Below are 25,007 nucleotides of genomic sequence, written 5' to 3' on the forward strand. Positions count from 1 at the left end.
AAAACTTGAATGGTCTGAATGTGTTGAAATGGTTGGTGTTGAATTTTTTCAAATCGGTCGAGAAATGTTGTATTGAGAAATGGTATTACGGAATTTTGGAAAAACCAGGATTTTTTTCTGTTCAAAAAACATTGTTTTTGGAATTCATCAAGGTAAAGTCCGTGATTCCAAAATAGGCTCAACAGTTTGAAGTTGGAACGGTTTGAATCGGGTGAAAAATGTGGAAGGGAGAACGCGCCAAAATCTGGAGTAGAAAAGTAATTGGTTGAATAAATAGATTAAGTTTGATGTAGAAAAGCATATGTGTAAATGCTTTGGAGCATTCACACAACGAATAGAACCAATCGAGATCTATTAATTTACACACCTTGTCAAGATCAACCGAGGTGTCCCATTTGTTTGGGCAGCAAATTTTTGGGGTCTATTGAAAGTTTTAACGTTGTATGATTCTTAACCGACCCCATTTAAATGTAAATAACTATAATAGAGAACAAACGAAGAGGACACTTTTTGGGAGATTTCCACATAGTTCAGGGGCTGGTTATAAATAACACGATAACAAAACTAATGGACAACATTTGGCAGCACAGACAAACGGGACCAGGTTGGTGAGATTTTGAAAAGGTTTAGGGGCTGGTTATGGATAACACGAAAACCTTGGTAGCTAGACAAATAATTTGCAGCACAAACGAAAGGGACAAGATGCGTGTGAGTTTCTAAATAATAAAACGTTAAAAACTACAAAAAAATGTATACCGTATTTCCTTGAATTGCCGCATGGCATATAGTATGCGACTGCCTTGAATTACTGCCGGGTCAAACTCGATTCGCAAAATAATTAGCGCATGCTCAGTATTACCGCCTGGTCAAACTCGTCACGTCACGAGTGACACTTCCCCTGTCATCATTTTCAAAATGGAGGAGGCTGATTTCAATACCGGTAATTTTAAATCGCATAAAGGGAAGATTAAGAGCTATTCAGTAGGATTTAAGGTCCAAGCTTACATCACACTAAAATTTTTACTGCATGCCTTTGGTAAGTGCCGGAGTGAGAAGAGGTTTTAAAATAATTAGCGCATGTTTACTTTTACCGCATGCCTTTGGTAAGCGCAGGAGTGAGAAGAGGTTTTAAATTAATTAGCGCCCCGGCGGCAATTCAAGGAAATACGGTATATAAATTGCAGCACAAACGATGAAGACAAGTTTTGGGAGATGTTGACAAGGTGGCAGGGCGGGTTATGAATAAAACATAAGTAACACAAAAATATAGTCGACATTTTCGCAGCACAAACAAATGACAGTTTTGGGGTGATTTTCACTGGATGTTGCAAGTCAGAAAATGAATTTTAGAATAACCTAACACCAGTAACGGCACAAACGATTAGGTCAACTTTTCACAGGTGTCAAGTCTGCAGAAACTCCTCCCACCCCCATCAAGGACCGTTTTCACCGCTGGACTCTAGAAAAAGGTTCCGCAGCCTCCGTAGCAGAACCTCTAGGTTCTGTAACAGCTTCTTCCCTCAGGCCGTAAGACTCTTGATTGCATTAAAATAATCCCATTTCCCCCTAAAAATGGATTAACTGGCTAGAATATAAAGACAATATATCATAGATACATAAACGTGGATGCATATGCAAAAGTGCAATATATTTATCTGTACAGTAATCTATTTATTTATATCTGCACCTTATTGCTTTTTTATCCTACACTACCATGAGCTAATTCAACAAAATTTCGTTCTTATCTGTACTTTTAAGTTCAAATTTGAAAGACAAAAAAAAGGAAGTCTAAGTCTAAATGTGAACATGTACAGTAGATAAAGTCATATTTTTACCTCATTCCTGTGAGAATCCTGCGTGTGACTGAAGCATTAAGGAGTGGGACTATCTAGGACTAGCTGCAGTGCCCTCTAAAAACCACCATATCGCATCTCTTTCGGACTTATGCTTGGGGATAGGTTGATTGGCAACACTAAATTGGCCCTAGTGTGTGAGTGTGAAAGTTTTCTGTCTGTGTTGGCCCTGCGATGAGGTGGCGACTTGTCCGGGGTGTACCCCGCCTTCCGCCAGAATGAAGCTGAACCCCAACAGGGACAAGCGGTACAAAATAGATGGATTGGATGTCGGTAGTGCATTATTCACACATACGAGTCAAAAATACAACCTTAACTACTGTACTCACTACTTGGGGCTGCATAGCTCGGTAGGTAGAGTGGCCGTGCCAGCAACTAGAGGGGTCCGGTTCGATCCCCGCTTCCGCCATCCTCGTCGCTTCCGCCATCCTTGTCACTGCCGTAGTGTCTGTGGGCAAGACACTTTACCCACCAGTGGCACCCACACTGGTTTAAATGTTACTTAAATATTGGGTTTCACTATGTAAAGCACTTTGAGTAACTAGAGAAAAAGCGCTATGTAAATATAATTCACTTCACTACTTTGGCTGATAATTATGTGACAAACAGGCTGATATTTATTCAATAAAAGAAAAATATACTTCCATATAAATAAAATCATCAATGTTGTAATGAAACAACCCAAAATGAGTCTAAGATGTAAACTATAATATACAGCATTGTTCTAATAGCTCAATAAATACAAGCTCCAACATGGCACGGTTCATGGTGCGATTCGACATGAACAGAAAACATAAAGCAATGTACATCAACATGATCCCATCTAATTGGCAGACTTGTCACTGGAGCTGTTCAGGAGCGTGTGCTGGGAACTGGTGGAGACATTGTGAGACGACGGGCTCTGCAAGGGAGAGAAAGACACGCCTTGTCGGCGCATCTCCTGAATGGCCCTGGTTCTGGTAACCAAGACAAAAACACCAAATTGTTACTGTGCGCAAGTTTCACTGTATTCGCCTCATTCAGTTTCAGTGGAATCAATTAGACAATCAATCAAACAAAGCAATAACATCATTTTGTTTAAAGGCCTACTGAAACCCACTACTACTCACCACTCAGTCTGATAGTTTATATATCAATGATGAAATATTAACATTGCAACACATGTCAATACGGCCTTTTTAGTTTACTAAAGTGCAATTTTAAATTTTGCGCTGAAAACGTCTTGGTAGTGTGACGCCTGCGCGTGACGTCACGGATTGTAGAGGACATTTTGTGCCAGCATTGTGCCCAGCTATTAAGTCGTCTGTTTTCATCGCTAAATTCCACGGTATTCTGGAAATCTGTGTTGGTTAATCTTTTGCAATTTGTTCAATGAACAATGGAGACATCAAAGAAGAAAGCTGTAGGTGGGAAGCGGTGTATTTCCGGCTTTAGCAACAAAAACACAGCCGGTGTTTCATTGTTGACATTCCCGAAAGATGACAGTCAAGCTTTACTATGGAACAGAGATGTCAAGCGAACACGGTTGGATTGGACCACACACACAAAGTACAGTGTATTATGCAGCGATCATTTCGAAAAATAAATAACATTTTACCATTATGTATTCTGAAGGCGATTTATGTCGAGTGCTACTCCAGCATCAATATCAGCAGCGTCCTCCTGACCGTCACCGTCAGCATCGGGTTCAAAGCGGTATGGCTCTATACCTTGTTGCGGTTGGGCCAGGCCGAGTGGCTAACACGGCGCCTCTCACAGCATCTTTCCTATCTGAATCGCTCCTACTGCCCTCTAGTCCCCTTTTTTTTTCTTCTAGTCCTTCACTCTCGCTTTTCTCATCCACAAATCTTTCATCCTTGCTGAAATTAATGGGGAAATCGTCGCTTTCTCGGTCTGAATCGCTCTCGCTGCTGGTGGCCATGATTATAAACAATGTTCAAATGTGAGGAGCTCCACAACCCGTGACGTCACGCGCATATTGTCTGTTACTTCCGGTACAGGCAAGGCTTTTTTATCAGCACCAAAAGTTGCGAACTTTATCGTCGATGTTCTCTACTAAATCCTTTCAGCAAAAATATGGCAATATCGCAAAATGATCAAGCATGCTATCCCCGTTTAAATAAGAAAATCACATTCTAGTAGGCCTTTAAAAATAATTATGAAAAATATTTTTGAAGGTAAAACAAGAGAAGGAAACATAAAATATCTTAAAAGGGGAACTGCACTTTTTTTGTGGAATGTTGCCTATCGTTCACAATCATGAAAGACATGACGACTGATGGATTAAAAAAAAATATATTAAATATATTTTACTAAAAGTACACTTAACAGCGGAACTAATCGGAGCTCCTCTTTTTCGCCCATAAAGTCCAATAAATAACCATTCAAAAAGCGGCAAGGATACTCCATTTGCGTTCCATGACAGGAATATTAACCAAGTATTAGTGATATTGTTATTATAAGCGCTGACACAAACTATTTATAGCGGTGCTGTGATCACTAGCGTGTGTCCCTAATATGTTTACTTCTTTGAGTGGTCTGCTGTTTCTCATGTCCTTGCTCCCTGTAAGTTTATTCTGAATCATAAATCATGCATCCCACCTGGACAGAAGAAGGCTGAGTAGGTATTCCGAAAGGTTGGTATAGAGTGTGACAGCCATTTAGGACCAGGAATTAGCCAGAACAACACAAAACGACGCTCCATTGTAAGCAGACTTTTAATCGCATTTATTTAATATTTACAATCCATCGTCATGTCTTTCAAAATGATTGTGAACGATACACAATTATTGTAATAATGATTGTGAACGATTTTACAGGGGACAGGGCAACTGCACTTTTTTTGTAAAGGAATCATGCCCAATCAGCTGAATTTACCACAAGTGGACTCCAATTAAGATGTTGGAACTTCTTAGGGATGAGCAGTTCAAACAGGATGCACCTGATCTCACTGTTGAGCTTCAAGGCAAAGGCCGTGAATATTTGTGTACAGGTGATTTCTTAAGTTTTTTTCAGTTTTAATAAATTGAAAAAACTTAATAAAAAAAAAAAGTTCACTGTGTGGGGTATTGTGTGTACAATCTTAAAGACAAAATGATTTGATTCTATTTTGGAATAAGGCTGTGACGTAACAAAATGTGGAAAAAGTGGAGCTCTGTGGCTCTCTTGAGGTCTGCAGTGAGTAGTAATCAGTACTAATCAGTGATGTTGATTGAAATACCGAATGTAGTGATGTGCCGCCGTATGATAAAAATGAGCCTAATACGCAAATACTATATAGTTTTAAGAATGTGCGTGTTACTACATTACATATACTGTATACTTACGGCATGTACCGGTATATAAAATGTTGATGGAGTTGTTTTTTTAAGTGCTTTGTATACCGAATAGAGCGACCCCACGCAGGCTCCATTTTAAGCGGACTTTTGCTCACATTTATTTACTAGTTAGAGTGCATAAAAAAAGACAAACATATGGGAATGACAGGCATAATTCCAAAAAAAGCAGGGGTAACTATTTTTGATGAAATGATGAGTGGGTTTCTTATTGTGAGAATTTGTGAATGAAATTAAGGATAATATTTATTAATATATGTCAAGTTTAAAGTGATTATGTATTGTATTGATGACTAAAAGGAAATTAACTAAGTGAGCCGGCATAAGTTTTTGCTTCTTGCTGCTCCTTTATGGACTAAAACCACACAATGTTTCTTTTTCATTTTTGTTTTATATTACTATTGTTTTGAGGGGGGGGGTTTGCAGATGAATTTATTGCATTAAAGATGTGTGACTGTTTGAATTGTGTAGATGGTAAGCTGTGTTCAAAATAAATTGGTGAATTGAATAGGGAAAAAAAAAACTAACCATCATAAAAACTTTCCAACAATAAAAACAATGTTTTAGGAATTTTGCATTTTTAAAAGGGGCTGTTAGCAGCGATTAACTGGCTGCCTAGAAAAATATTATTAGAAAGTACACTTTTTTTTTTGCAACACAAAGCAAAGATCTGAACTCTAACATTTGACAACCAAACAATTAAACAAGGCGACACGGTAAAGAATCTGGGTATTATCTTCGACCCAACTCTCTCCTTTGAGGCACACATTAAAAGCGTTACTAAAACGGCCTTCTTTCATCTCCGTAACATCGCTAAAATTCGCTCCATTCTGTCCACTAAAGACGCTGAGATCATTATCCATGCGTTTGTTACGTCTCGCCTCGACTACTGTAACGTATTATTTTCGGGTCTCCCCATGTCTAGCATTAAAAGATTACAGTTGGTACAAAATGCGGCTGCTAGACTTTTGACAAGAACAAGAAAGTTTGATCACATTACGCCTGTACTGGCTCACCTGCACTGGCTTCCTGTGCACTTAAGATGTGACTTTAAGGTTTTACTACTTACGTATAAAATACTACACGGTCTAGCTCCAGCCTATCTTGCCGATTGTATTGTACCATATGTCCCGGCAAGAAATCTGCGTTCAAAGGACTCCGGCTTATTAGTGATTCCCAAAGCCCAAAAAAAGTCTGCGGGCTATAGAGTGTTTTCCGTTCGGGCTCCAGTACTCTGGAATACCCTCCCGGTAACAGTTCGCGATGCCACCTCAGTAGAAGCATTTAAGTCTCACCTTCAAACTCATTTGTATACTCTAGCCTTTAAATAGACTCCCTTTTTAGACCAGTTGATCTGCCGTTTCTTTTCTTTTTCTTCTATGTCCCACTCTCCCTTGTGGAGGGGGTCCGGTCCGGTCCGATCCGGTGGCCATGTACTGCTCGCCTGTGTATCGGCTGGGGACATCTCTGCGCTGCTGGTCCGCCTCCGCTTGGGATGGTTTCCTGCTGGCTCCGCTGTGAACGGGACTCTCGCTGCTGTGTTGGATCCGCTTTGGACTGGACTCTCGCGACTGTGTTGGATCCACTGTGGATTGAACTTTCACAGTATCATGTTAGACCCGCTCGACATCCATTGCTTTCCTCCTCTCTAAGGTTCTCATAGTCATCATTGTCACCGACGTCCCACTGGGTCATTATTGTCACCGATGTCCCACTGGGTGTGAGTTTTCCTTGCCCTTATGTGGGCCTACCGAGGATGTCGTGGTGGTCTGTGCAGCCCTTTGAGACACTAGTTATTTAGGGCTATATAAGTAAACATTGATTGATTGATTGAATGTTTTGTTCAAACAGCTTAGCATTAATTGACCTACATTGGATTGGTTTTCTGTACGCGGTCCTCGCTGGAAAAAGAGACTCATCGAACTGAAGTCTTAAGGTTTGAAATCACCTTTGGAATTAGGTTCCACTGTGAATTGAAGCAAATAAACTCACCGCTCATAGCGCTCTGAGATCAGCTGTCTGTTGAGGACGTCCATCTCCGTCTGAAGTTGAGAGACTTTCCCTTGCAGGTTGGACACCTCCTTAGCGTGCTCGGCGCTGCAATTCAATAAGTCACCCGAGTAAATTTGAAGGAGTTGGTGTCACAGTTGAAATCGATGGAGTCGTACTTCTTTTTGTCGGCCAGAGTGAGCCGGTCGCGCAGGACTTTCCGCTCAGACTCTTTCTCGCTGGCCGTCAGGCTGGTTTGCAACTCCTTTTGGCGAGTGGTGGAGAGCAGCGAATTCAGGGTGCGGACGGTCTGCCTCTCGCTCGCCAGCTGCTTCTTCAGCAACTCCGCCTCCGACTGAACATCTTCCAGTTCTCCTTCCACCTGCAGGACAAGCACGTCACCGAAAAAAAACTACAATTAATTGTTTACGGTTTACTATTTTATGCACCATAGAGGGTTTACTACTGAATGTTTTTAAACCACAAATAAAATGGCAAATGAGTGTAGGTCTCACCCTCTCCAGTTCCATGCTCTTGGACACGATCTGGCGTGCGGTAAGGTCCTTGCCCGAGTCCAGTTTGGCACACAGCTCCCTGACCGAGGCCAGGTCAGCGACGAGACCCGCTTTCTCCTCCCGAGTTTTGCGCAGCTCCTCCTCAAGGCGGGACATTGCTCGAGCGAGTGTGGAAACCTGTGCCTCGTACGCCTGCAGGGCTTTTACATGCTGAACAAACAGCGAGGGAAGACAAATGCCCTGATTACAGCCTCCTAGTTGACGGGTGCATGGTCCACAAAATCAATTCACCACCAGGGGTCTAGTTCAGTGGTTCTCAAATGGGGGTACGTGTACCCCTGGGGGTACTTGAAGGTATGCCAAGGGGTACGTGAGATTTTTTTTTAAATATTCTAAAAATATCAAAAATATTTTTATAAATATATTTATTGAATAATACTTCAACAAAATATGAATGTAAGTTCATAAAGTGTGAAAAGAAATGCAACAATGCAATAATCAGTGTTGACAGATAGATTTTTTGTGGACATGTTCTATAAATATTGATGTTAAAAGATTTCTTTTTTTGTGAAGAAATGTTTAGAATTATGTTTATGAATCCAGATGGATCTCTATTACAATCCCCAAAGAGGGCACTTTAAGTTGATGATTACTTCTATGTGTAGAAATCTTTATTTATAATTGAATCAGTTGTTTATTTTTCAACAAGTTTTTAGTTATTTTTATATCTTGTTTCCCAAATAGTTCAAGAAAGACCACTACAAATGAGCAATATTTTGCACTGTTATACAATTTAATAAATCAGAAATTGATGACATAGTGCTGTATTTTACTTCTTTATCTCTTTTTTTCAACAGAAATGCTTTGCTTTGATTAGGGGGTACTTGATTTAAAAAAATATTCACAGGGGGTACATCACTGAAAAAAGTTTGAGAACCACTGGTCTAGTTAATACCAGCTCAAAAAACATAAAAGCACTAATAACTGTACATATACCCAACATCATAATGTAGTTTTCATCAACTCCACAAAAAGTCAATGGCTGCATTTTGAATAAGATGAGACGTCAGCATCCAGGAGCTTAATCTACCACTGCATACGCTTTAAAATGTTGAACTACTTAGCTGACGGTGTGAAACATGTGCTATACCTCCCAAACTTTTTTTAATGCACTATTCGACCTGCAACAACTGCTCGTTGGTGAAATTAAGTAAGCAACATTCTTGTGAGAAATTTAGCGTCCAAACAGCAGCACATAGTCTGATGCTCTTTTTAAACTTTATTGCCAACCTTAACAAGCCAAAAGCAGCTCTCATAACACAGTTAGCACTGCAGCACTGGCCTAGCCAGTAGCAACAACAACACATCTCTAACAGTATAGCAACATCTAACAGGACAGTGTGAGGATGATCGATGTCGACTATGCGGCTAGGAGGAAGAATCCGCCGAACATCACCAGCTCCGGTGCCCTGCGCTGCTAACAGATCAGTAGTATCGACAATTGGGCAATATCTTCAGGGAACACAGTAGCCTTGAATGAGAGTATAGCACTTCTGAGGATCATCCTCATGCTTATGCGCCTTGGATGACTCAATAACAACAACAACAACACAGCGCTTACTCATTATGCACCAATGACGATAACAGCAAGCGAGGTTGCATTCAGTAATTCCCGGAATTTTGCGCGTCAACCATTACAACTCAAAAAGTTTTTTGCACATTGTTGATGTTCTTTATTTCTGCAGTAATTATAGAAAACTGTTGTAGATTGTATCTTATTTTTGAATGAATTGGTTATTATTTAATTTATATCACTCAAGTATTTCAACTCGTCTGTTCAACTTGACCGTCCAAGTAACAACATTCCATAAAAACCATCAGGCAGTGTTTGGGGTATTTTTTGAGCAACAATTTGCAGGTTTTACCATGAATTGATTAACGTGCACCCCTACTTAAACAAGTTGAAAAACTTATTTGGGTGTTACCATTTATGGGTCAATTGTACGGAATATGTACTGTACTGTGCAATTACTAATAAAAGTTTCAATCAGTCAATCAATCATTAAATTTTTTTAAGTACCAGACAGATAGCTAAATAGTTAATTCTTCGCTGAGAGAAATTCATATTTCCGGCAGCTCTACAACAGTAGATATGCAATGTTTAGGAAGAAAACGTACTAAAAAAATTGCAAAATACACATAAAAATATTACCCATGACAGGCAAGCACTGTAGAAAAAGCCAAGCAAAATACAATAAATTAAAATACAATACCAGCTTAAGTACTGATTTGGTACTAATATTGGTTAAAATGTTAACGACACTGTCCCTAAAATAATGCTGACTGAGCAATTTACTCCTTCAGGCTATTGCAACATTGTTCCATGTGTGCAAAATGAGAAGAGAAGATGAACGCAATCGATTAACATTGGTTCAGTTGCTGCTGTGTTGCGGCTTGGTAATAAATGACCATAAGGTCATAGAGAGTAATGTTTTTCCATGTTTTCATGCATTCCGATGTATTATTAATTTTCCTCTTTTATGTAAATTGGCGTCCCAGCAATAGTTGAAACATTTGTCATACCTCTATTTAATCCAAGATCACTTCTCTACCAGCTGTTTGTTTGAGGACATCTCACCTGTTGGATCTCCAGCTCCTTGTGGCTAACGCTTTCGCGGAGGTGCCTGCGTTCTGTCTCGGAAGAAAGAAGCTCCAAGCGAATGCAGTTCTTGATGTCCTCAATCTGCTGCAGCCTCAGCTCCTGTTCCTCCTTGTCAGTGTGGGCCGTGTGGAAGCGCTCCTGCAGTTCTAGGTTCTCCTGCTCCTGGGGGTTAACGTGTAGGGGTCAGCTGGCAGAAGAATGACCTCCACTTTCGTAACCCATCTCCAACAGTTGTCTGTTACCTTTGCCTTCAAGATGTTTTCAATCCTGGACACTGCAACGATGTAAGAGTGGACTTTTATCTTCAACTCATCCCGCTCGTGTAAAGCCTCATCCATCTCCACGTGGACCGCCTGGACGCAACAGAACTTGCTGGTTAATTATTGTGTTTTCTGAGCAAGAAGGCTAGAGAAAAATTAAAAACCTTACCTGGTTCTCTCTTGTCATGGTTGACAGGTCATCTTGAAGCCTCTTCTTTTCTCTGACTAAGGCCTCTTTGCTGTCACGGAGTGCCGTCACATCTACTTGAGCGTCATCCAACTGTTTCCTCAGGCTGCCGATCTCCCTCTCACGGCTGATTAGCGCTCCCTGCAGCTGACTGGATCATAAAAGGCATCAGAATACACAAACCAGAAGAACTTTTATGAGCAATGATGCCTTTTGGGTACTACTCACGCTAATGATTTGTCTGTTACGGTGACTGTGTGCCTCACATCTTCAAGGGTTCTTTCCTACCACAACAACATGATCCTGGTTTTTACTAAGTTGTTCGACAACAAAGTGAGGAAGGAAATGAAATAAGATAAGATCTAAGCTACCTTCTTTGCAAGCTCCTCCTGAAGAACAACCAGCTTCTCTGTCTTCTGATCCACCTCATCCAGCAGAGCATCTTTCTCCTTGTCCAGTGCTGAGCAAGACCTCTGAAGAAGCTCTGCTTCCTGCTTGTACTTAGACACCTGATGAGTCAGCGCCCCTAGTGGACAAAGCAGGAAAAAAAAGTCAAGACAAAAAGAGGTTTCAAGTCGTTATGGTAACGTAATAGTGTAACAGAAAAAATATTCACCGATTGTTTCTTCAAGTGTTTCCATTTCCTCATGAGCAGCCCGCAGCTCACTAGTCTTAACAGACAGCGTTTGTTGGATGTCGGAAAGTAATTGTTGTGTCTGCTCCATTTGCAGCCTGTGGACACACCAAAGTTTAGCAGAAGGAATGCACACATTACCAACCTATTTATGCATTAAAACAACTACCTTTCGTTTTACTGAGTTTATTGCAAAACCAACTATTGTTACGTATTGGTACTTGTTTTTGTGTACTTAGGATTTGCATAAGTCTGGAAAATCTGAAATCAAACCATGGAGGCATTGCAAAGATATTCATAAAACAATCTTGCCTTCCGTCATACTTTCTCCAAAAGGGCTGTTTGGAATTTGCTCTATTGTGACATTTCTCCTAACTGTGCCATTAGTAGACCATCCATATATGGTTGAAATTTACCAAAGTTGTGGGGCAGATTTGCTCGTACATGCACCTCCGCTGTCGCCATTTCTAATACAAAGTAGTGCATAATTCAAACTGGCCTACTGAAATTAGATTTTCTTATTTAAACGGGGATAGCAGGTCCATTCTATGTGTCATACTTGATCATTTCGCGATATTGCCACATTTTTGCTGAAAGGATTTAGTAGAGAACATCGACGATAAAGTTCGCAACTTTTGGTCGCTAATAAAAAAGCCTTGCCTGTACCAGAAGTAGCAGACGATGTGCGCGTGACGTCACGGGTTGTAGGGCTCCTCACATCTGAACATTGTTTACAATCATAGCCTCCAGCAGCAAGAGCTATTCGGACCGAGAAAGCGACGATTACCCCATTAATATGAGCGAGGATGAAAGATTAGTGGATGAGGAAAGTTAGAGTGAAGCACAAAAACAAAAAAAAAAGCGACGGCTCCGGGCGGCGGCAGTGGGAGCGTTTCAGATGTAATTAGACACATTTACTAGGATAATTCTGGAAAATGTCTTATCTGCTTATGGTGTTAATAGTATTTTACTGAGATAATACTGTCATACCTGAAAGTCGGATGGCTGCGGTGAACGCCAGTGTCTTTGAGAGAAGCCGAAGAGCCAAGATCACAGCTGCCTTTTTCCACCAACAGCATTCTTCTTTACAGTCTCCAATATTAATTGAACAAATTGCAAAATATTCAGCAACCCAGATGTCCAAATGACTGTGTTATTATGCGATGAAAAGAGACGACTTTTAGCCGTAAGTGGTGCGGGGCTAATATGTCCGCTACAACCCGAGACGTCACAAACACGCGTCATCATTCCGCGACGTTTTCAACAAGAAACTCAGAGGGAAATTTAAAATTGTAATTAAGTAAACTAAACCGGCCGTATTGGCATGTGTTGCAATGTTAAGATTTCATCATTGATATATAAACTATCAGACTGCGCGGTCGGTAGTAATGAGTTTCAATAGGACTTTAATCCGTCATGCGCTATGGTAGCACTAAAAAATACAACATGGATGGCGAGGAACAAGACAATATTAAACTGGATGTAAGTACTGTAAAGAAGACCGCCTATAGAACATCTTGAAGATGGTCTGTAAAACAATCTGTCAAAGAAATACCAATCTATGCATTATTTTGACCAAAGAACCACCATTACATGTTACGTAGACCACAAGGACGCATTTTAAATGCAGAAAAAAAAAATACCCCTTTAAGACTTTTTAGGACCACGATGAATAACATTTAAAAAAAACCATTTCACATCCATACATAAAAAAAAAAAGAAACAAGACATGGAGTAATTAAGACCTAGACTTGCTTGCATATATATGATTTTTGTCACTTCTCTTCGACATCCAATGCCTCCATGCCCAATGTTCCAAAGTTCAAAGTTGGGCTGGGCGATTACCGGTATATGATCCTGATCATTGATCATTAATAACTTGACTTCGATCACTGTGATCAGCTCCTAACATATTTCCTAGATGAAACATGGAAATGTCTGTTAGAAGAAGGGGTACACCCTGGACAAGTCGTCACCTCCTCGCAGGGCCAACACAGATAGACAGACAACATTAACACACTAGGGCCAATTTAGTGTTGCCAATCAACCTATCCTCAGGTGTATGTCTTTGGAGATGGGAGGAAGCCGGAGTCCCCGAAGGGAACCCATGCAGTCACGGGGAGAACATGCAAACTCCACATAGAAAGATTCTGATCCCAGGATTGAACCCAGGACCTTCGTATTGTGAGGCACACGCACTAACTCCTGCACCAGTGTGATGCCAAAATCAAGACAATATTCCCTGGAATAGGTTGATTGGCAACACTAAATTGGCCCTAGTGTGTGAATGTGAGTGTGAATGTTGTCTATCTGTGTTGGTTCCTGCGATAAAGTGGCGACTTGTCCAGGGTGTATCCCCCCCTACCGCCTGAATGAAGCTGAGATAGGCTCCCGCACCCCCCGTGACCCCAAGAGGGACAAGCGGTAGAAAATGGATGGATGGAATAGCCTCATCAAAAACCGGAATGTTTAGAAGCGAGAAGTTAATATATTAGTTTTAAAATAAAATAAAAGTAATGTCTAAATCGTATTTTTGACATTTTATGATATTTTAAAGCCTTAAAAGGGTCATATTATGATTTTCATTCTACATTTCTACAGAGCCAGTCTGCCCCACAAAATAATGATAGAGAAAAAAAAAGGAGTTTATTGACTGCATCGTCGGACTACAATGGTAGACTCGCACAGAGCACTTTGGGTAAATTAGTACCATATATGGATAATCCATTGATGTCACAGTTGAGACAATTTTTTTACAATTAGAGCAAATTCCAAACAGCTCATTTGAACGAAGTATGAAGAAAAGCAAGATTGTTTTATGAATATGTCTGCAATGCCTCAATGGTTGGATTTAAAATATTTGGGACTAAATACACAAAAACAGGTACCAATTGGTAAAAAAATTTGGTTTTGCATATTAGGGCGTCTTTAAATTCAATTTTTTTAGATACCCTGCACCAATAATACCTGACACTCAAAAGTTCAATTAAAAAAAAATCCTGCCTAGTATTTAAGGACATAACAGTATTTGACCACTTTAGAACACACCTGAGATTGGAAGCGGTTTTCCTCTGATGGGCCGACTCCTCCACATTCTGACGCAAGGCAGCAGACTGAACATCCAACTGCTGCTCAACATCCCGCTTACTGTCTTTCAGTGTAAAAAGCTGTGACCGCAGTTCCAGGTTCTCTTGCTCGAGCTTCAACACAAAATACATAAAAGGAATCAGTGCTTTGTCATAACAAGCTAAACAACAAAAATGGATGAATGGCAACAGGTGGATACTCAAGTTAATTATGTACCTCCTGCCATCCAACAGAAGAGCATTTAATTGTTCCATACTATATGTCGCTGGCATAGATAGATGAAAAAACGATCCATTATTCAGAGCAAATAAATCATTTTCCATCTGTGGCACAGTGGTTGTGAATCACCGCTGAAGTGTGGGTGGCCCTATAGTGTTCATTTGAAAATCACAGATTTTTAAAGAACTATAGAGTTTAATCTAGTTTGATTTTTAAAGAACTATAGAGTTAAATCTAGTTTATCTATGTATTTATCCTCAAATTCATCATCAAGCTTACACTGTGAACGACATCCTGCAAGTCAAGAATCCTCTTTTCTAGGGCACGTCCTTCTGGAAGAGCGGAAGCCGGTCCAACCTGAAAAAAAAATGTTTTAGGTCTTTCACATCAATTGTTTTTTTACAGACTTGCTTTAGAGTTTACTTGAATCTCAGTAAAACTAAATTAATGCTATTTGGTAACTGTAGAAAGGAGCATCAGACACGAATACAAATAGATGGAATAGATATCGAAAGGGTTGAAGAAACCAGATTTTTGGGAGTATTAATAGATGATAAAATGAACTGGAAATCTCATATACAAAACATACAACATAAGGTGGCAAAAAATATTTCAATAATGAATAAAGCAAAATACGTCCTGGGCCAAAAATCACTTTGTATTCTCTACTGCTCGCTAGTGTTACCATACCTGAGTTGTTGTGCAGAAATATGGGGAAACAACTACAAATGTGCGCTACATTCGTTAACTGTGTTACAAAAAAGATCGATTAGAATAATACACAATGTTGGATATAGACAATATACAAACCCTTTATTTATTGAGTCAAAAATATTAAAGCTCGATGACTTGATAAAATTTCAAACAGCTAAATCGATGTACAAAGTAAATTATAACCTGCTACCAAGGAATGTAGAGCAATTCTTCTCAATTAAAGAGGAGAAATATAACCTTAGAGGAAAATCTAACTTAAATTATTTGTATGCCCGTACAACACTTAAAACTTTTAGCATATCAGTATGTGGAATTAAATTATGGAATGGTTAAACATTGTACTGATATGATCCAGTTTAAGAGGATGTTCAAATTAATAGTGCTTACAAAGTACAAAAAAGAAGTATTATGAGAAACACTTTCAAACTTATTGAAAATAAGATATTCTTCATCTTAGTATGTTAATGACTGAAATAATTAAGTACGTGTTACAAAACTGCTGTGTTATTCACTCACAGATGTCATTTTGCTATTTTGCTGTAAAGAAGGTCAGTGAATCAATGTATGTATTTGTGGGCGCTCTGAAGTGGAAAAGGGGTAGGATTAAATAAGCTTTGCTTCTTCCTAATCCTTTTCGGACATGATGTATTGTGTATTGCGAAATGATGAAATTACCCGATGTATAATGTTGTATGTATGTCATGTTCGAAATAAACTAAGAAAATAAAAGAAAAAGTTTACATTCAGGAACACCACATGGTTACACAGAACATGTCTGATAATAAGTAAGAGGAAGCAGATCTTATTTAATCCTACCTATTCTCCAAATCCATTACTGATACGGTAATTCACTCACAATTTGTACAGTATATATTTTTTCTACATGTTGATACCTCAAATGTTTTCTTTGCATACTTTTTTTTTGCCTTTTGGTTCGCAACAAGGGGTGGCACTTTTGTGGCCTCTACGCTGCTTTTTGGTGATCTTTTGGATCTACTTTGGGGAGTCATGGCCATGTCTGCACCGGAAACCACCTGCTAGTTCTCTGCCACACCAGAGTTGGCGTGGAGAGACCAGAGGAGATGCAGCGGAAGAGACTGGGCTGCATAGCTAACGTTGAGTGTCGGGATGAATGAGCTTCACAGAGCCCTGGCTAAATGAGCATGTATCGGACACTTTGGTCTCCCTGGATGGATTTTCAATCATCTGCGCGGACTGGACGTTGACTGGAAACTGGCCGAGAGCTAGTGGGCCTTGGTTGCTTTATTAGGTCTGTTCCTGTCTCTGCCTCCCCCCCAGCGGACAATGGCGTGAGGCATGGCAAAGGCCAATGCAATCCACTTTCAGGTGGGATCAAGGGAAAAATTAACATCAAATCGAAACCATACAAACATAAGACATTACCCCTTACCAGGTTGTTACAGTATGAATGGAATAAATATATATATATATATATATATATATATATATGGCTTATTATGTGTGCACTATTATCTGGTAATATGTGGACATCATGACCACAGCGCTGCCAAAACCAGATGTAAACAAGACGCACGAGATTGTAGTCAGTAAGTCTACATTGTGGACTTAACTTTCAGGGTTTCCCCGAGATTGCTAAGAAATCTGTGGCGGTCGGGGCGTGGTTAGGGGCTCAAGAATGTACACAGTACAAAAAGTTCAAACAAATCTGTGTTATTAATTAGTATTAACAACAATGTTTATATGATATTGTTTTGTTCTATTTTCCATTGTTGCTGCTTATTGTAGAATGTACATACAGTAGTTAAAAAATGTTCAAGTGTCCACAGACTATTTGTGATTTTTTTCTAGCGACAAATCCAGCATCTTTTTATGGCGTTATTATAGAATTTGCTCGTCTTTAGAATGTTCCATCTGTCACTCGATGTCCCCGACGAAAAGCAAACTGCATCGAGAGTGATGTCACACTTGCTTAGACTGCTCCAGTGGGACTTTCTTTCTTTGTCCTCTTAATATATCAATCAATCAATCAATGTTTACTTATATAGCCCTAAATCACTAGTGTCTCAAAGGGCTGCACAAACCACCACGACATCCTCGGTAGGCCCACATAAGGGCAAGGAAAACTCACACCCAGTGGGACATCGGTGACAATAATGATCCAGTGGGACGTCTGTGACAATAATGATTATGAGAACCTTAGAGAGGAGGAAAGCAATGGATGTCGAGCGGGTCTAACATGATACTGTGAAAGTTCAATCCACAATGGATCCAACACAGTCGCGAGAGTCCAGTCCAAAGCGGTTCCAACTCAGCAGCGAGAGTCCCGTTCACAGCGGAGCCAGCAGGAAACCATCCCAAGCGGAGGCGGATCAGCAGCGCAGAGATGTCGAGGCGGATCAGCAGCGCAGAGATGTCCCCAGCCGATACACAGGCAAGCAGTACATGGCCACCGGATCGGACCGGACCCCCTCCACAGGGGAGAGTGGGACATAGAAGAAAAAGAAAAGAAACAGCAGATCAACTGGTCTAAAAAGGGAGTCTATTTAAAGGCTACAGTATACAAATGAGTTTTAAGGTGAGACTTAAATGCTTCTACTGAGGTGGCATCTCGAACTGTTACCGGGAGGGCATTCCAGAGTACTGGAGCCCGAACGGAAAACGCTCTATAGCCCGCAGACTTTTTTTGGGCTTTGGGAATCACTAACAAGCCGGAATCCTTTGAACGCAGATTTCTTGCCGGGACATATGGTACAATACAATCGGCAAGATAGGATGGAGCTAGACCGTGTAGTATTTTATACGTAAGTAGTAAAACCTTAAAGTCACATCTTAAGTGCACAGGAAGCCAGTGCAGGTGAGCCAGTACAGGCGTAATGTGATCAAACTTTCTTGTTCTTGTCAAAAGTCTAGCAGCCGCATTTTGTACCAACTGTAATCTTTTAATGCTAGACATGGGGAGACCCGAAAATAATACGTTACAGTAGTCGAGGCGAGACGTAACAAACGCATGGATAATGATCTCAGCGTCCTTAGTGGACAGAATGGAGCGAATTTTAGCGATATTACGGAGATGAAAGAAGGACGTTTTAGTAACGCTTTTAATGTGTGCCTCAAAGGAGAGAGTTGGGTCGAAGATAATACCCAGATTCTTTACCGTGTCGCCTTGTTTAATTGTTTGGTTGTCAAATGTTAGAGTTGTATTATTAAATAGAGTTCGGTGTCTAGCAGGACCGATAATCAGCATTTCCGTTTTTTTGGCATTGAGTTGCAAAAAGTTAGCGGACATCCATTGTTTAATTTCATTAAGACACGCCTCCAGCTGACTACAATCCGGCGTGTTGGTCAGCTTTAGGGGCATGTAGAGTTGGGTGTCATCAGCATAACAGTGAAAGCTAACACCGTATTTGCGTATGATGTCACCTAGCGGCAGCATGTAGATGCTGAAGAGTGCAGGGCCAAGGACCGAACCCTGGGGAACTCCACACGTTACCTTAACGTAGTCCGAGGTCACATTGTTATGGGAGACACACTGCATCCTATCAGTAAGATAAGAGTTAAACCAAGACAGGGCTAAGTCTGACATACCAATTCGTGTTTTGATACGTTCTAATAAAATATTATGATCGACGGTATCGAAAGCAGCGCTAAGATCGAGGAGCAGCAACATAGATGACGCATCAGAATCCATCGTTAGCAATAGATCATTAGTCATTTTGTAGATCGATGTCCGCGAGTATATATCTGGGATGTATTAAATTTATGTCCGCATCACAGACATGCTGACTATGCTCCAGACAATCGTGTGCATCTTGTTTACATCACAAGATCCGGTTTTAACAGCGCTGTTTTTGGTGATCAGTCTTTTTTCAGCGGTCTAATTTTAGTTAATCACTTGTCAATCGTGCGCAAATAAAAGGCTATGTACATCCATTCATACTGTTACAAACTGCTGGTGGTAATGTTTTGTGTTTGTGTGGTTTTGATTTGATAGATTTTTTCCCCATCATTTTAAACTCCGTCCGTGCCTGAGAGCAGATTTCTTTCTTTCTTTTTCTTTCTTTAGAGGCGGAGAATGAGGAATTGTTGTTGTGTGTCCGGGGCTGTTTTGAGGAAGCATGAAAGTTATTGCACGGGAGGGAAAACCTGTTAGAATTGGGTCGGTTGATAAAAGTTTCTTAGTAAAATTTAAAAACAGCAAGCGTTGGACTTTAGACTCCTTTTGAAAGCTACAATACATGATATTAATTTATCATATTTTCACCTGAAAAAATCCTTATTTTTAAAGTGTGGCGGCGCGCCACGTTCAGTTACACTATGCCAGTGGTTCTCAACCTTTTTTCAGTGATGTACCCTCGTGAACATTTTAATAATTCAAGTACCCTCTAATCAGAGCAAAGCATTTTTGGTTGAAAAAAAGAGATAAAGAAGTAAAACAGAGCACTATGTCATCAGTTTCTGATTCATTAAATTGTATAACAGTGCAAAATATTGCTCATTTGTAGTGGTCTTTCTTGAACTATTTGGAAAAAAAAATATAAAAATAACCAAAAACTTGTTGAAAAATAAAGAAGTGATTCAATTATAAATAAATATTTCTACACAAAGAAGTAATCAACTTAAAGTGCCCTCTTTAGGGATTGTAATAGAGATCCATCTGGATTCATGAACTTAATTCTAAACATTTCTTCACAAAAAAATAATTATTTAACGTCAATATTTATGGAACGTGTCCACAAAAAATCTAGCTGTCAACACTGACTATTGCATTGTTGCATTTTTTTTCACAGTTTATGAACTTGCATTCATATTTTGTTGAAGTATTATTCAATAAATATATTTATAAAGGATTTTTGAATTTTTGCTATTTCTAGAATATTTAAAAAAAATCTCACGTACCCCTTGGCATACCTTCAAGTACCCCCAGGGGTACGCGTACCCCCATTTGAGAACCACTGCATTATTAGGAAACCCTGACTATAATATATCCCTGACTTACATGCGGAGAGCTATCTACAAATTCTGCAAATATTAAGAGGACAGTGGCCGCTTTAAGGAGAGAAAGTCCAACTGGAGCAGCAGCGCGAAACAAGTGTGACATCATGCTCGCTGCAGCTCTCATTTTGTCGGGCACATTACGGGACAGAAGTAGCGTCTCTAAACACGAATACAGTCTATAATAACACTAAAAACAGATTCTAAATTTGTTAATAGTCATTTTAAATAAAAAAGTCAGATGTCTCTAGATACTTGAAAAATTATCAAAAGTACATAAGTACAACAAGCAGCAACAATTGAAAATATAGCAAAAAGATATACAAATATATTGGAATACTACCAGATTTGTTTTTAAATAGATGTAAATATTTTCTTAACCTTTGTAAAGAAAATCCTATCATCGTAGCAAATTATGCGATGACGTCATGGTGACCATGCCCCTGACCATCCCCCAACGACACATAATAACAAATATAAAAAAGGGTATTATAAGTAAAAATCTTAGGGATAAGCAACTTCAAATGAGGCAATCTAGTACACAATAAAAACAATTCATAGAAATGTACAGATACATACTAACCCTAAATTCCTCCATCAGTAAATCTCTTTCGGCATTAACCTGCATGATTTTATTCTCTGCCAGTTTCAGCTCCTCTCTCAAATTCAAGACGTCATCAGACGTGCTTGAGCTTACACGGGCATCCTCCAGCTTCTCTTGTGTCTACACAAAACAAAAAAGCTTTAGATACTCTCAGATATAAAGAAATCATGTCAGATATAAAAATGCCGTGGAGGTCACCTGATAAAACATCATTTTGAAGTGGTTTCTTTCAGCGCTGAGAGCTTTTACTTTCGTCTGGATGTCTTCCGTGTGCTTCTCCACGTCCACCAGAGCCGCCTTCAGCTCATCTCTTTCCTTCACCAAAGCGAGAAACTCAGATTCCTCAACGCCTCCCTGTGTGTCAGCAAGTTCAAACTTTACATCTCGCTAACACCAAAAATGTTGTTTCACCCTGATTACCTTGCGCCGTGGACTTCTGCTCCTGTCTGGACTGCCACAACTGGGGCTGCCACCTCCTCGGAATCTCCTGCAGTGTTCGGCCTCCTGGCGATAGCGATCCCTCTCCTCCTCTAGACTCTTCACAAAGGCGTCCAAGCGTGAAGGAGAGCGATCCCTTCCGCAAATGCCGTGTTTTGCTCTCATTGCCTCCAATTCCAGCACTATGTCTCTTTCTATATAACAGCAAGCAATCAATGCAGGTGGAGAATTCACATTTCCATAACAACAAACTGCATCTTTTTACCAGCGGCCATCATCTTCTCCACTTTGTCTTGCAGCCTGACTTTCTCTGTCTCTATGAAGTCTACCTTTGCCTCCAGTTTCTCATTCTGCCCTCTGAGCTCCACCAGCTGGTCAGCAAGTGAACCTGTTTCAAACCCTCTCTTGGAAAGTTCCTTGGATATTGAACAATAATAATAGTGGCAAATTAGGGGTCTTTTAAAAGAGTATTGTTTAGTTATGCCATATATATACATCTGTGAGCGAGCGTATTGTGGGCTTTGATTTTGTGGATTATTTTGAGTCTATCCATTTGTTTTTACTATACAGGTGCCGTTATCATTCACAACTGGTGTAAGGAACGATAGCAATATTTTCATGATTTTGGGCAACACATTCTCGGGTGCTTGAGCGTGAACATGCGTACCATGGACTTTGAATTTGTGGATTGTGTCGAGTTGTTTTTATTAATTTCTATTGTGTAAAGTGGAGGTTATTTTCTATAGCTGGCAGAAAGAGCAAAGTCATTAATTACACATTGCACGGAAACATTTTAAGTCCCATCTTAAAACTCATTTGTACACTCTATTCTTAAAATAGACTTTTTTTTAAACCAGCTGATCTGCCGTCTCTTTTCTTTTCTGCTCTGCCCCCCTCTGCTGCGTGGAAAGGTTATCGGGTGACCACATTTGACGCGCTAGCTGTTCAAAGTCGGGACCTGGGGTGTACCACTCCTCTGTGCATCAGTTGGGGACGTCTCTGCGCCACTGACTTTTCTCCATTCAAGATGATCCCCTGCTGGCCCCACTATGGACTGGACTCTCACATTATTAACTAGATCCACTCGACATTCATTGCAATGGTCGCCCAGGAGTCCCCACATCTGCAGTCCCCTCCAAGGTTTCTCATTGCGCCCAGTTCGTTGAGTTTTTTTTCTTGCCCTGATGTGGGATCTGAGCAGAGGATGTCTTTGTGGATTGTGCAGACCTTTAAGACACTTGTGATTAAGGGCTATATAAATAATATTTGATTGATTGATTGCACAGGGGCTTTGCTTGAGCAAGCACACATTGCGTTTTAAATTTGTGGATTATTTTGAGTCCATCAATAAATTTCTATTATCTTTTATAAGGTGCAGGTTATCATGTGTAAATTGGGGGAGGAGAGACATTATTTTCATGACATCAGGTAGCACATGGTTATGGGCCAATGCATGAGCAAATGTAACATTGGTTTTGAATTTGTGGTTTACTTTAAGGCTTTTTTAAATTGATTTCCAATGCTCAAGGTGGAGGTTATTAATGGCTGGCAGGAAGAACTATTACAGTAATTACATGACACATGTGTTGCACAAGCATTTGTGCATGAGCAAACATACATTGTGCTTTAAATTTGAGGATTATTTTAAATTTATAAATTAATTTATATCATACAGGGTGCCGGTTATCATTCCTAACTGACATACAAACGACATTATTTTTTATGACGTCGAGATAGCCCATGCTTGTGGACTCGTGCATGAGAAAGCATACCTAGGGCTTTGAACTTGTGGATTATGTTGAGTCTTCATGAATTTACATTGTGTAAAGTGGAGGTTAACATTAGTAGCTGGCAGGTGGAGCGATGCCATTAAGTGGATGACCCGTGTGTTGCAAATGTGCTTATGAATAAGTGACCATTTGTAAGGCTTTAACTTTGTGTATTATTTTAAGTTTAGTTATTAATATGTATTATACAAAGGTGTCAGTTATAATTATAATTATTTCATACATTTCCGTTGCCTAAAGTAGAGGTTATCATTACTAACTGGCAGGAGGATGGATGCCATTAATTATATGACACGTGTGTTCAAGGATTTGCTTGTGCATCAGTGACTGAACCGCGGGCTTTGACTTTAAAAATTAATTTGGGCCATTCTCTTGATTTCACAAAACACTCACCGTTCTTATCTTTTTAAGGTTGTCTTCTAAATTTTCAATGACTTCCTGTTGATGATTAATTACTTCCTGTAGAGAGGACAAACAAAGCTTTAATATGGGGTGTCTTTTTGTTCTGTGTCTTAACTTTATACGCTGACTTTAGTATCGAGCAACTCCTGATCAGCCATTTCCAAGGCCCGCTTCTTATCCATCTCCATCCGCTTGGCCAGCTCGTCGATGTGTGTCAGCTCCTGACACAGTTCAAAGTTCTTAATGGAGAGATCGGTCACTTTGGTTGAGGACTTCTGCTGAAGTCCCTCCACTTTCTGCTGCAGCGTATTATTGCTGTCTAGCAGGAAATCGATCTGTGTAACATAAGAGCACAACTAACACACAATCTCCCAAAAGAATGCAGGACAATTCTTCAATGAGTGACTCACTTGAAGGTTAAGTTGGGCAATCCGTTTCTCATTGCTGATGTTCTGAGCCTCCAAAGAGATGACATCACGTGGTCGCCCTCCGTGAAGTAAACGATTCAGACGCTCTATCTCTCTGTCCCTCTCGGACACCTTCAAGAAATATTCGGAAAAAATAATCATCCTTATGGCTATATGGATACATTTCCCTGTTTACTTACTTGAGTATTTAACAGTTGTATACATTCATAGGACTCTTCCAGCGCATACTGGATTTTTGTGACTTCTTCCTCCAGATCAAGAATCCTATGAATCAGAATGTCGTAAGCACTTCGTGCAAAGCACAGAAGAGAATGATGAATACACTGCAAACCTTTTATCGGCCAACTGCAGCAGATCCGCTATGTACGGGTCGTCTGGCTGGGATACGGGGTAAGCTGAAGTCGTGGGTGGAGGGATGAGCTCATCAGTTTGCATCCTCTGACGCCTGAAAGGTATACTGCGCTTTCTTCCACCTAGGACACGGTAAAATAACATCCATGCATATTTGTCATTGGGTCTAGTTTATAGTGTTACATCCATTTAATCACAGGATTAAATTGATATAGCAGATATACATTTATTAACCTTTAAGAAGGGCTGGGCGATATACCGGTATTACAAATTATAAGGGTATATTATACAAAAAGGTATGTATTTGAGACAATACCGCCATACAGATATACTGTATGTAATCCCTCATGTTTAGACACAAAGTATCTCTACTCATTCTGTCTGCGCTGGGTGCTGTGTCCCGCCTTCTCTACGCACAGACTGAGGTGGGGTAGGAGCCGCGCTCACATGAAACAAACTCCACTAAGAGTGTGTAAAGCGTACCTGTCAACCTTCCCCTTTTAGCCAGTAAACCACGTATTTGTGTCCTCCATTCCAGGCGTCCGTTTGACTCAAACCTCGGCATCAC

The 25,007-nt window shown here is 40.1% G+C and overlaps 1 protein-coding gene across 4 annotated transcripts in view; it reads right to left on the minus strand.

Moving 5' to 3' along the window:
* Nucleotides 1-25,007, minus strand: part of LOC133543393 (centrosomal protein of 135 kDa-like) — a 30,118-nt gene continuing 5,111 nt past the window's right edge. For all 4 annotated transcript variants that reach the window (XM_061887937.1, XM_061887935.1, XM_061887934.1 and 1 more), the window contains 21 exons: nt 24,420-24,561; nt 24,268-24,352; nt 24,071-24,199; nt 23,789-23,995; nt 23,652-23,717; nt 21,737-21,887; nt 21,454-21,665; nt 21,232-21,387; nt 21,013-21,153; nt 15,021-15,098; nt 14,484-14,635; nt 11,418-11,533; nt 11,173-11,327; nt 11,030-11,085; nt 10,784-10,952; nt 10,597-10,707; nt 10,331-10,516; nt 7,693-7,902; nt 7,357-7,559; nt 7,181-7,285; nt 1-2,809 (listed from right to left, as the gene is read on the minus strand). In XM_061887937.1, coding sequence (XP_061743921.1) covers nt 2,677-2,809; nt 7,181-7,285; nt 7,357-7,559; nt 7,693-7,902; nt 10,331-10,516; nt 10,597-10,707; nt 10,784-10,952; nt 11,030-11,085; nt 11,173-11,327; nt 11,418-11,533; nt 14,484-14,635; nt 15,021-15,098; nt 21,013-21,153; nt 21,232-21,387; nt 21,454-21,665; nt 21,737-21,887; nt 23,652-23,717; nt 23,789-23,995; nt 24,071-24,199; nt 24,268-24,352; nt 24,420-24,561 — 2,963 coding nt within the window. In that variant the 3' untranslated portion in view covers nt 1-2,676. The remainder of the gene's footprint in view (nt 2,810-7,180; nt 7,286-7,356; nt 7,560-7,692; nt 7,903-10,330; nt 10,517-10,596; nt 10,708-10,783; nt 10,953-11,029; nt 11,086-11,172; nt 11,328-11,417; nt 11,534-14,483; nt 14,636-15,020; nt 15,099-21,012; nt 21,154-21,231; nt 21,388-21,453; nt 21,666-21,736; nt 21,888-23,651; nt 23,718-23,788; nt 23,996-24,070; nt 24,200-24,267; nt 24,353-24,419; nt 24,562-25,007) is intronic.

Source organism: Nerophis ophidion, linkage group LG26, assembly GCF_033978795.1.
Source record: "Nerophis ophidion isolate RoL-2023_Sa linkage group LG26, RoL_Noph_v1.0, whole genome shotgun sequence".
Lineage (NCBI taxonomy): Eukaryota > Metazoa > Chordata > Actinopteri > Syngnathiformes > Syngnathidae > Nerophis > Nerophis ophidion.